At 37.6% G+C, this 13,202-nt stretch overlaps 1 protein-coding gene across 1 annotated transcript; it reads right to left on the bottom strand.

Moving 5' to 3' along the window:
* Positions 1–7,380: 7,380 nt before the first annotated feature.
* On the bottom strand, positions 7,381–10,799 carry LOC103964799 (probable serine/threonine-protein kinase PBL16). Its single transcript, XM_009377780.3, has 6 exons — positions 10,217–10,799; positions 8,923–9,230; positions 8,698–8,833; positions 8,475–8,611; positions 8,097–8,220; positions 7,381–7,897 (listed from the first exon to the last, which is right to left on the bottom strand). Exons 1-6 carry the CDS (start codon positions 10,278–10,280, stop codon positions 7,518–7,520), a joined length of 1,149 nt encoding a protein of 382 aa, XP_009376055.2. The 5' UTR covers positions 10,281–10,799; the 3' UTR covers positions 7,381–7,517.
* Between the last annotated feature and the right edge of the window lie 2,403 nt (positions 10,800–13,202).

The raw sequence follows: 13,202 nt of genomic DNA on the forward strand, positions 1-13,202 counted from the left end.
TCTTCCATGCCTTCAGTTAATTTACCCACTGGTCATCTGCTCCTATTTCTACAATTGGCTCAATACTTTATGACAAGAATATCACTTTGAACAATGTTCTTTGGGTTCCCTCATTTCGTCTTAATTTGGTGTCTGCCAGCAAAGTCACTAAATCCTCAAATTGTTGTGTCATTCTTTTTCCTGACTTTTGTGTTTTACAGGACTTGGGTAAGAGAGGATAATCGGCTTGGGTAAACAGCGAGGAGGTCTTTATTACATGTCACCACTAAATACAACCTTCACAACCCCCTTTTCATGTCATGTTTCCCACACATCCAGTATATGGCATCAACGCCTTGGTCATCCTTCACCAGCTCGGCTCAAATTACTTTCCAATTTGTTTCATTCTGGTCTGCTTCTATGAACATAATTGTGATGTTTGTCCCATGGCTAAACAGACAAGATTACCTTTTTCATTAAGTTCCATCTCTTATAATGTGCCCTTTGCTTTATTACACTATAATATTTGGGGTCCTCACAAACTTAAATCTACTTCTGGGGCACGGTACTTTCTTACCATTGTTGATGATTACACCAAGTGCACTTGGATATTTTTGATGACCATAAGTCCGAAACACAATCCCTTATGAAATCCTTTGTCACCTTTGTTCGTAGTCAATTTAGTGCCCCCATCAAAGCAATAAGGTCTGATAATGGAGCCGAATTTTTCTCATTATGAGATTTTTTCCTTGATAATGGGGTTGAATTTCAACGTTTATGTGTTTACACTCCATAAAAAAATGAAGTAGTTGAACGCAAGCATTGCCACATTCTCATTGTGGCTTGTGCATTGCTCTTCCAAGCCAATTTGACTCTCATTTTTTGGGGGGAGTGTGTTCTCATTGTCGTTTATCTTATCAGTAGGCTACCCACTCCATTACTATCAAATAAGTCACCCTATGAGGGGTTATACAATCGATCCCCCAAGCTCGATCATCTTAGGGTATTTGGGTGCCTTTGTTATGCTATGTTGTTCAACCACTACAAAAATTCGATTCACGTGCCCATCGTTGTATTTTTGTTGGCTATCCAACAGGTCAAAAGGGATATAAGCTTTATGATTTGAAGACAAAACAATTTCTTGTTAGTAGAGATGTGAAATTCTATGAAAATATTTTTCCCTACGCATCTCTAACCCCAGAAGACCACCATCAAAACTCACAAATTGTTTTACCCATAGTTCACCCTTATTCTCCTAGTCAATATGTTGGCTCCACCACCCTACCTATTATTTCCTCTCCATCCGCCAATCCACCACCACTTACATCTCATGAGTCAGATGCCACCACCCCACCCATTATTTCCTCACCTTCTACCCATCCACCACCACCTACATCTCATGATTCATAGGCCATCACCCCGCACATTATTTCCTCACTTTCCGCTCATACACTAACACCTCTATCTCATGATTCAGTGGCTACCACCCATACGGACCCCACCCCCTCTTCCACCACTTCTCCTCCCTTTCTCCATGAATCAACAATTCCTACATCTCCACATGACAATTCAACCGATCCCAGTCCATCATCTCCTCTTTTGCCTGCTCCTACTAGACACTTTACTCAAACCCACAAACCACCATCTCCTGTTAAAGGTACGAAATATCCATTATCAAATTTTGTTTCATATTCAACTATCCATGCAAAATCGTGTTTTTTTAGCTACTATCTCAGGCCATAGAGAACCCACATATTATTTACAAGCTACCGCAAACCCCAATTGGCAGCAAGCCATGACTACCGAACTCAATGCTTTGCAACAGAATAATACATGGACGTTGGTTCCTTTACCTACGGGGCATAAACCCATTGGATGCAAATGGGCATCCAATGGGTTTATCACATCAAATATCATTCCAATGGGACCATTGAACTCTACAAAGCTCGTCTTGTGGCAAAGGGCTACACCCAAATTGAAGGCGTCGATAAGATTGAGACATTTTCCCCAACTGCCAAACTCACCACTCTTCGTTGCATTCTCGCAGTCGCTGCTTCTCTCAATTGGACTATTCATCAGCTTGATGTTCAAAATGCCTTTCTTCATGGCGACTTGCACGATGAGGTGTACATGGACCCTCATCTCGGACTTTGCGACAGAGGGATCACTAGTGTGTCGGCTCAACAAGTCTTTGTATGGTCTCAAACAAGCCTCTCATAACTGGTTCTCCAAGTTTTTTAGTGCTCAACAAGCTGGATTTCAACAGTCCAAGGTAGATTATTCATTATTTACAAAAACCTGTGGTAGTTCTTTCACAGTGGTTCTCATATATGTTGAAGATATCCTTATCACAGGAAACAATCTTCAAGATATGGAACACTTGAAGCCCATTCTCCTCAAAAAATTTCGCATCAAAGACCTTAGAAACTTGAAGTATTTTTTGGGATTGGAATTCTCATGTTCTAAGAAAGGTATATTTGTATCTCAACGCAAATATTCCTTGGATATCTTACAAGATGCATGACTTTTTGGCGCAAAGCCGGAAACTTTTCCAATGGAGCATCACTTAAAGGTTACTCCTGATGATGGTGAATTACTTCATGATCCAATCCACTATAGAAGAATGGTGGGTCGATTAATCTACTTGACAGCTACTAGACCAGACATAGTTTATTTGGTTCAAACCTTAAGTCAATATATGCATCAGCCTCGAAAGCCTCAACCACAAGCAGCTTTACATGTTTTGCGATACGTTAAAGGAAGTCCAGGTCAAGGATTGTTATTTCCGGCTACTAATGACCTTTCTTTAAAAGCCTACTGTGACTTAGATTTGGCAGGGTGTAAGGCAACAAGGAAATCAGTCACAGAATTCTGCATGTTTATGGGTGATGCCCTCATTTCCTGGAAGTCGAAGAAACAATAAAATGTTTCTCCTTCCTCAGCCAAAGCAGAATACCGGGCAATGGCAACCACATGTTTAGGGCTAACTTGGTTGCAATACAAACTTTGTGCTTTGAAGGTTTTACAAGATAAACCAATTGCCCTTTATTGTGACAACAAAGCTGCTATCCACATTGCAGGGAACCCAGTTTTCCATGAGCACTCAAAGCATATCGAAATTGATTACCACATTGTTCGAGAGAAGCTACAAGCTGGATTAATTTCTCCCTCCTATGTTCCTTCACGAATTCAATTGGCTGACATATTCATGAAGGCACTAGGAAGCGATAACTTCAATTCTCTCAAAAATAGGTTGTGACTTCACAACATTCACTCTCCAACTTAAGGGGGAGTGTTCAGAAATCTACGAATCAAATCCCTGATTGTTGTATATTTGCCTTATGTATATTTACTTAGTTAGGAAGTCAACTCCTTTTTTCATGGAGTTAATCATGTATAATCCCTGTATATATTTTACTTCCCCGTTCATATCAATAATATACAGAAAATTCCAATCCTTTGGTTCTTATGACTTCACTCAATCTCGTTATACTTTTCATAACAAATAATGGTGGATTAGTATTCATTTTGTTCTCTTTGTATTGTGCAGTTATGGAAGGCTTGCTTTTTCAGCCGAGGGAATACTGACAAATGACTTCGCTTGCTGCTCAAGAAATCATTCTTGCATGGAGATTCAAATCTGAACTTAACAAGCTTCGCAAATCATTGATGGATACTGGCAGGAGCTTGAGTCCTTCCCTGATATTGAAGTTAGGTTATTGCACCCTGAAAGATTATGCATGACGGGGTGGCCTAAGCTCAAGTCTCTCCCAACAAATTCAACACTTCAACTCCCTAACATTTTTGTTGATATATGATTTTTCCGGGCTGGATGCTTTGCCAGAGTGGTTGGGGAACCTTACATCCCTTACAAACCTCATTATTCGATGGTGCAAGAACTCTTGCGTCTACCAACAGTTGAAGCTATGCAACGCCTCACCAAATTGCAAGTAGTAATAAATTTTGCATGTCCTCTTCTGGACCAAAGATGCACCAAGGACAGTAGCACAGAATGGCCCAAGATTTCTCACATTCCAAATATCATAATCAAGGGTAATCTTTTTTTTCTTTTTTTAAGTATGGCGACTGCCGTTCCACAATTGTTTATCCTTCTACTTGTCAATCCAGAATCAAGGCCAGTTCCTTCTTCTCTTTAATTTTAATCTTTGGAATTGACTTATAATATTCATTCAGTGCTGATTTTGCAATGAGCTGCTCAACTTATCAACTCACCAAATTCAATAATTTCTCTTGACTGCATCCAAGTTAAAAGAAATTTCTTGATATTTCATCAATGATACATCCCATCACAGTTCAATAAAATCTGATATTTAATTTTGAATGCTAATATCCAATCTCAGGGCCGTCATTCAGTGCACCTGCCGTTACAATACCCCTACTCTAGGCAATTGTCTCTCACACAGGTGATCGATTAATATGTAATTGCTTTCTCTTTCTTATCCTTTTGAAGATTTTGGACTGATATTTTTATGGTTTGTTGTATTTTCTGGACAGATTCTTGAATTGCATGCACGGACATTTGAATTCTCAAACTTCAGAATGAATCAATGATATATATGAACTTAGAAATTCCAACATAACAGTGTAGCTTCAAACTAATTCATGATGTTAGCTAAGGGTTCTTATTTATTAACTTATAAATAAATTCAATTGAAGTTAAATTTTTTCTGATGCTTTCAATGTTTATCATAATTTGAATAATGCCCACTTCTTATGCGTTCAGCACAGTCTGCAAGTCTTGATTCCATCGAAAATTTATAGAAACGGAACAAAGATGGTTGAGTAGTAATAAGGAAAAATATGAAGGTAACACTCTCTATTGCAGCATGTGATATTTGAAAATGAATAGTTTTCAAGGTACGGAATGGCTTGTCGAAATTCTCGATAATAGCATATGATTTTACATGGATCTTGACAGTGTTGATCCATTTTCGTTCTTCCAGTTTATTATAACAAGGTCTTTGCTTCATATCACAGCATAATAGGTTCCTTTTTCTTGATAGAACACATCTACGTAGTTATGTACCTTTACCAACATTTTCCACATTATATATTGCAGAAATCACCAGGTAACAAGCTTTGGGCTATAATCGAAAATTGAAATCTATTACATATAGTTTTTGCTAAGTTGTTTTATATGTCCAGGCAGACACTCATGTATAAAAAATTCCATGTTGTCTACTTTTTGGCCCTTGAAATGAACCCAATTGATCAAGTCTCCCCACGTAGTTACATTCTGGTTGGATTGCAGTTGGGGAAGGACTTGCATACACTCCTCTCGGGATGCCTGGTGTTGTCTCTCTCGTTTGCTTGGTGCTTATTGTGTGGGATATAGTTGCACTGATGTGAGACGGGAGACATTGGGTAAGAAAAGCAGGGGATATCTTGTGGATCGTTCCAAAAGGAAGATTGTTTCTTGGCTATTTTGGGTGCTCGACTGTAGATTAAGAAGCATTAGTAGAGGGTGTTCAAAAAAAAAAAAAAAAAAAAAAAAGAAGCATTAGTAGAGACAAAAGTTCCTCCATCTTTAGTTTCTCATTTGTCTTTTTTTTTTTTCCTTTTACTGTGAGGGTGTGAGATTGGATGTGTATTCGGGACTTTGGATTTAAGAGTGATTAAACATTATCTTGTATTCTCCCATTTAATTATAGTTGATTTACAAAGTCGAACCAGTATAAACTGAGTCTTTTGTTTTTCTTCTTTTTTTTGGCAGAAAAGGAATTCATTAGTTCGAAGCATCAGTTACAAATCATCATTCAATCTTACTAGATAGCAAAGGGGTTTCCATCTGATCTTGGTGATCATCTTGTTTAGGTAGACTTCCTGTTGAAACGATATGCTCCAGGGTAGCATGCAAGCCATATGTTTTAACAGCCTCCATGCATGGCCAGCCTAAACCCTCGACTGTATATTGCACCTGCTCTTTGGTTTTGTACGAGAAGTACTCGGCACCACTCGAACAAAACCATTCCATCCACATGTATTCCATTACACAGCAATACCTTCTTCAACCCATGTTTCCAATTTCCTGTGAAGTCCAAGCCTCAACGCCAACCATGCATGCATCATCTCATGTGCCAAGATCCCACCTATGACCACATCTGGTTGTCCGAACAAAAGCATGACTCTAATCAGTGCCTTGTTCAGGAGAAATCTAATCACTAAACTAATCACCTTTTTATCGCACCTGAAAATTCCCGGTAAATATTGCAGCATGGTTAACTTGTCGACCTTTTTCTTCACTTGAATCTTTCTCCACGTTTTGAACATCTTTGAATTGTCACGATAGGGTTGGTAGGAAAGGGAGGACCTGATAACATTCAGCCGTCAGGCTTAGGCTTGTCGTATGATGGTTCATATAGTCTGTTGACTCTGTTTAACTCATCTTGATTCACCATTAAAATAGGAATGTCTTCTTCATCGAAATCAAGTGACATATAAAAATGCACGCACGGCTTCAATAACATAGCAATCCGACCAAAGTTTCCTGCCATCGCCGAGGTCCACATATTCTTCTGTACTGTCTCCTTGCTTAAATCTAAGGCATTCACGACACCGCAGAGTGTTATCGTTGTAATGTTCCGCACAGCATATTTGCCCCCAAAATGCGCTAGGCTCCGGCTCCTCTTGATTATATTTGTGACAAACATCGCATATTTTTGGTTGGCGGGGATTTTGAACCATGAATATGTTCATGTGTGACAACGGTACTTTTGTATATTTCTTGATTGATAATTTGATATGATTGGAAATACAAGTGTAGAGTAATATTTTGATATATGATATATAGGGCACTAGTCCTTAGCCTGCTAGGATTAGTAAAACCACAGCTGACCTTAATCGCAAGGAAAGTGAGTAAGCCAAAAATACTAGAACAAGTAGGTGGAAACTAGGAAAAAAATAAAACAAATCCTGTTTAAATAAGGTCGTTTACATATAGAACAAATCCTGTCTAAACAAGGTCGTTTATATATAGAACAAATCCTGTTTAAATAATAGTTATTGAAACCAAATTACAAATTTATGACTGCTGTTTGTCTGTACGTACCGTCGACTGTAAATAGCTGCAACTTTTCCACGGTGACTTGATCATTTCAAGGTACGATTAATAGCATACGATTTTTACATGGATCTGGAGGTGTTGGCCCCTCTTTCTGCTACAACGTATAGCCGTACCTTCACCACCATATACGACATCATATATTGGCGTGCAGAAATCATCAGGTAATTAAAAGAGTCTTCTCTTCATGCTATGGGGATTTTGAACATGGAATTTGTTCACTTGTGACTGCTAGATCGCTCTTGTATTTGTATATAACGCTAGTGTGCGTGTGTTTTTTGTCAAATGAATATTCAATCAAAGTAATAATACATTATCAACAAGAGAATGTATGCTTTTAGATTGATATTTACGCAAAATTACAATAATTCAATTACAAATTATCATCACAAAAGCCATATCTTTTCTCAGACTCACACAGATGAAGCTAACAAACCAAACATCACATGCATGTCAGTTACAGTGATTCTTCTTTTCTTTTAGTTTCAGCATCCGGAAACTGGGTTACAGTTTTTTTATCAGAAACTTCCTCCGGGACCTGCAGAGGCTCCAAAGAGTCAACAATGTCTCGCATTAGAGGCCTTGCTTTTGGGTTTCGGTTCAAGCAATGATATACTAGCATGGCTGCCTTTTGAACTCCTTTAACAGGATAATCTCCTTCTAGTCTCGGATCAACGATGTTGAGCACCTTCTTCTTCTCTTTTAGCATCGGGAGAGCCCAGTCAGTAAGGTTTTGCTCCCGGGCTGGCCGTGACTTGTCTAAAGATTTCCTACCGGTCAGAAGTTCAAGAAGAACAACACCAAAGCTATAAACGTCACTTCTAGGAGTTAGATGGCCTGCATGTAGGGATATGGATATATAGTAACTATGTCAAAATGATCTTTGGTTCCCAATATGAGTTCAACTGTCGATTTTAACAACACGATCCTGATTTTGGATGTTATGGGGAACAAAGAAATGACTTCATCTCCATGTGGTTTACGAAGGACCTTCCCAATTCCCAAAAGACGTGTCTAAATTTGTAACAGAACTTACCCGTCAAGATGTACTCCGGTGCTGCGTATCCATATGTCCCCATTATGCGTGTAGAAACATGAGACTTGTCCCCCACCGGTCCATCTTTTGCAAGGCCAAAGTCTGAGAGCTTTGCATTATAGTCCTGTTTTGAGGCATGCAAAGAAGGTGCAATTATAATCTGATTGAAATTACTCAGAAGATCAATGATACGTGTGCTGCAGTAACTGAAATCTGCTCACTCCATCAATCCATGATTTTCTTATGACCAATGGAGAATACAATTTATACTAGGATTGAATTCGGAAATCAAGACTAGAGCAACTGATATAGTAATTGGTATATGTCCCAAGTGATGTAATTTATTCTCTTTGAAAAAAAAAATTCAAGTATACTAACCAGATCCAACAGAATATTAGATGTCTTAAAATCACGATAGATGACAGGTTTCTCTGCCTCATGGAGAAAGGCGAGTCCTTGAGCTGCACCAAATGCAATCTTCATCCTTATGGACCATGGCAGAGGAAGCAACACTCCTGTAAAAAGGGAGATATGCATGTGAGATAAGACTTAATCCCCAGCCATATGGAAGAAGAGGGATAGAAAATACTTATATACTTACTTGAGAATAAATTGTTTTCCACGCTGCCCCGAGCCATATACTCATATATCAGCACCCTCTGTTCATCCTCGCAGCAATATCCAATGAGCTTTACCAAATTTGGATGCGAAAGCTGCCCCAAAAATATGACTTCTGCCTAGAAATGCACAAAAATCTTAATGAAACTGATGTTCTGTCTTTTCTTTAATCTTCTTAATGAGTTAAAAGGTAGAACACAAAGCTTACCAGCCACTCTCTGTGTCCTTGATAACTGTTATCACCGTCATGAACTTTAACAGCTACCGGAAGGGGGTCGATCCCCTCTCTTAAATCCTCAGTAATGAACCCTTTATACACACTTCCAAATCCTCCGCCACCCAACATCTGATCTTGCCTAAAATTTGCAGTGATAATCTTTAGTTCACTGAACGTGAATGCAATCAAAGGATTTGCAGCTGAATCACGACGTAGGATCTCAACTTCTTCAGGATTTGATGGTAACTTACTATCATCTTCCCTATGTTTCACTGATGGGCTCTGGTCTTTTGGGGACTCTGAAAAGAAAATTGAGAGCATAACATGACACATCCGACCATCCAAATCCTATCCGACAACAAGCAAACATCAAAGCTTGTTTCCCACCACAACTAACTTGAAAGTTCATCATATAGAAAGAACAAAGAAAAACAATTAAAATATAAATCCCTGGCATGGCACAGTAGAGTATGTACTATCAACATTTTGAAAGTAACATGCAATTCTTTTTTACAAACCAAAGTTAATATTTTATAGCAAAATGTGTAATCTTTTAATCTCCTATGCAAGTTTAGCTCTAGATACAATTGTATACAAGAGGGTAAAGATCAATCTTCGATCATCGTCGAACGGACCAGGACGAAGCTAAAAGATTAATGGTCCCGTAAAGTACAGTTTGAACCTAGAAAGGATGTGCTTTTGAAAACTCGCTAGAATGAACAGACATACTATCAAGAGTCAAGATAAGAAACAAGGCACCGGCAATGTGGAATATCCACTTTCCTACAGGAAAGGTAAATCCATCACCTTTTCAACCAGCCATGTAGAAAAGGTGAAAAAGCATATTCTTGTTCATTTGTTTTTTTCTCAAAACATAAAGGAGTACATAGAGAATCCAACAAAAACAGTATTACCTACTTCAATATCAGCAAATGGTAATGAAAAATTAGAGAATCAGCTCAATATTGGGTTTTCGGTATAACTCAGTCCAAGGAGTAAAAAAATGATCTTTTTGCATATGGTTATGTAAATCATCCTAAAAAATTGCAACCTTGATTTCCAATTTCATTTGAGAGTCTATCAATTTGATTAATGAATTGAAATTCCTGTTGCATGAGGAGGAACCAGCACAGAAGTTAATTTACTAATTATACATGAGGATCCAAAACAGAGCTTGATCATTTGAATATTGAACCAAGGTGAGGTTCAACTCTAATCTCTCATTAATCTAATTAGGAAAAAAAAAAAGCAGAAAAAAGAAGCAAGCTTTATAATGGGGACTAACCTGACTTTGCATTGGAAGAGACTCTGTAAACAGAAGGCTCCCACCTGTAGCAGCAATTCCCCATTATTTCCAAAACCAGAAAACAACCCCACAAATCCCCACTCCCTCCTCACCAACCACTCATCACCACTCCACAAGGATGAATTGGATCCAGACCCCCAAATGAAAAGCAAAGAAAAGGAAGACAAATGAAATTCCAAAAGCAGAGCCAAAAGAGTGAAAGAGAGAGCTTTAAGTGGGGAAATTGTTTTATTCTTGTGAGTTTGAAATTGTTGAAGAATGAGGAAGGAGGAGAAAGAGTGAGGGAGAATTCTTCTTCTTGGTGGTAAGGTAATGATGGAGTGAAGGGAAGAGGGGGTTAAGGTGGGTGCTGGTTCTCGGCCATGGCAGAAATGGGCCCACATTAGTCGAGAGAGTTTTTTTATTATTTTTTAGTGTTTGTTTTGATTCAAAGATGTATTGTGCGTTCTTGTAACTTGTTAGTGCGCGTCCATGGTGGATTTCAATTCCCACCCGTCTTTCTTTTTCCATCATTCTCCAGCACATTATCTCTTTTCTTTCTCTTCCTCTTCACTTTAGCCCATCTATGCCTCCTCATTTGTTTTGGCCTCTTCTGCTCCCACTCTTTATTAGTACCCAATAGGCAGTTTGCGAGTCAAGCTGCTGCTGACTTTACCTAACTTTCATTTTTATGTTACTGCTAATTAAGGACAAATTTGCATTCATAGCCCATCAATCAAAACTTAGGAAAGGCCACATCAACAAGACACCAGCATGAATAAAATAAGGTTTTCCTCCTGGTGCCAAGGATCTTTAGCCGCACAAGGCCAATACGTAACATCACAAGCCAACACGCTTGATAAATCAAACATAATCGTCATGGTAAACTCACAATGATTTGCTGCAATTTATTCTATTTCAACTAGCGTACTAAAAAAAAGCTCTTAGAGAAACTTTATGGAGCCTAGTATTAACACAATAACCACCCACTTTGGAGCAATTTGTGGATAATGATCTTATCTCACGAGCATAAAATCAAGTATGTTTAAAAAAAAAATAATAAAAAAATAAAAAAAAAGCTCAACACGTTTCATTTGGGTTTTAACCATAACTTGCTCAAAGAGGCATCAAAAATGGGGAAAAGATTTGAGTCAGCTTAAAGACGAGTACATACTAGTTTCTTCGCTTTTATAGCTGGACCTACAGTGATAATGTGAAGTAATATGCAGGACACAAATCTTGTAGTCAAATATATTTTCTTTCTCCCAATTATCAGGAAATGGTTTTTATTAATTTATTTCTCCTCTAATCTTGGCTAACAAGATTTTGAAAGGGTGCGAGTTTAGTACAACGTTTAAATGATACAAACAAGAGATTCATTTAAAGTGATTTGTTGAAATTTATTCTAACTTGTAACAATGTAAACATACAATCGCTAAAATTATTTTGATTCACACCTTTTGAAAAATGCAAACAAGAGAAGCATTTATATTCGTATATCTCTACCTGTTTCTTTTTGCTAATAATTTATTATTATTCCATTTTGTCTTCCACTTTATAGGAGACCTAGGAAATAGGTGTAACAAACTGGCACCAGATTTTCTGCGAGTTCTCTTCTCTAAGTAGATACATACATTTCCTACAATCAAGGGTCTCTGCAGATCCAAGTAAGGCACTTGTGTGTGTATTGTGCTATGAAATCGACAGTACATGTAAATATCTGATGTTATTTTTTTTAATATTTGAATTTACTTTTATGTATCTCAATGTGTCTGCGTAGTACTTATATTACTTTTCTTTTAATAAGGGAAATGTGACTTCCTTCAAAAAATTGTAGCTGTTAAATTGTTAATCACCCACACTAAACATACCTGGCAACAACAAATTGGAAATGTAGGATAAACTTAATTTAGATCAATGTCTATTCTTTTGAAAAGATCTTTGGTCTAGACGCATGACAATTTATTTTGTCAGATTAATCTCACAAAAAAAATAAAAGTTTCGGCATTTTATTTTCTTTTGACATGACACTCTTTTAACACGTTTCGTGTTGTGTTCAATTTTTTTTCATTTTCAACGACATGCTAAACTATTACTTAATTTACTTGCATGCCATTTTCAAAAAGCTAATAGTGAATAGTGGGGTCCATTCCAACCTCAATATATGATATGATGTGTAACAGACTTCAACCTGTGTGGTGCATGTAAAGTTGTTCAATTTTGGACTGGCTAGAAACCTCTGGATATGAGATGACCAGAGATTGACATGGAAGGAATGGAAGAATGCAGGGCTCACCACCTCTCGCTCTCTCGCCCTCTCGCTCTCTCTCTCTCTCTCATGCTTTAGCTCCACAGCCTCCACCACCACTGCCACACGTGGCCTCCAACATCAATGTCTTTGTCTCTTCATAATAGTGCTTAACTAATCTATCTAATGGCAATTTATGCATATAAAATGATGCATAATACTGCTCTTAATCATAATCTAATTAACATGATCTAACATTGTACCGAGAGAATGATCAGGATTATATAATTTATTATAACTATATATTGCTGCTTCTAAACCAAAATTACAATTAAAAAGCAGTTTAATTTCATTAATCACTATTTGAAATCAAGCATTATATGCAATGCTACTTTGCATTGATCTATTTATTTGCTTCCTGCAGCTGCTCAGTTGGAATTCTCTGATTACAACTTTGGTCACATCCCTTCCCATCTCTACAAAACACTACATGACTATGTTTGGATAACGGATTTCCAAATTATAAAGAGAATGGTCACAAAATGTTAGAATTCAGAGACAAAGACATGTAAGAGAAATTTTACAAATGATACGTTCCAACGGGAGTTAGTTAATTCCCCTCATTTTATGATATTTTCCTTTGTAATTTGCCTTTCAATCCCATGACTTGAAAATCAATAGAACTTTTACGGGAATTAATATTCTTCTATTACTTGTTTAGAAATATATATACATCAG

Source organism: the organism of the source record quoted next, unplaced genomic scaffold (assembly GCF_019419815.1).
Source record: "Pyrus x bretschneideri cultivar Hongxiangsu unplaced genomic scaffold, Pyrus_bretschneideri_v1 Contig5, whole genome shotgun sequence".
Lineage (NCBI taxonomy): Eukaryota > Viridiplantae > Streptophyta > Magnoliopsida > Rosales > Rosaceae > Pyrus > Pyrus x bretschneideri.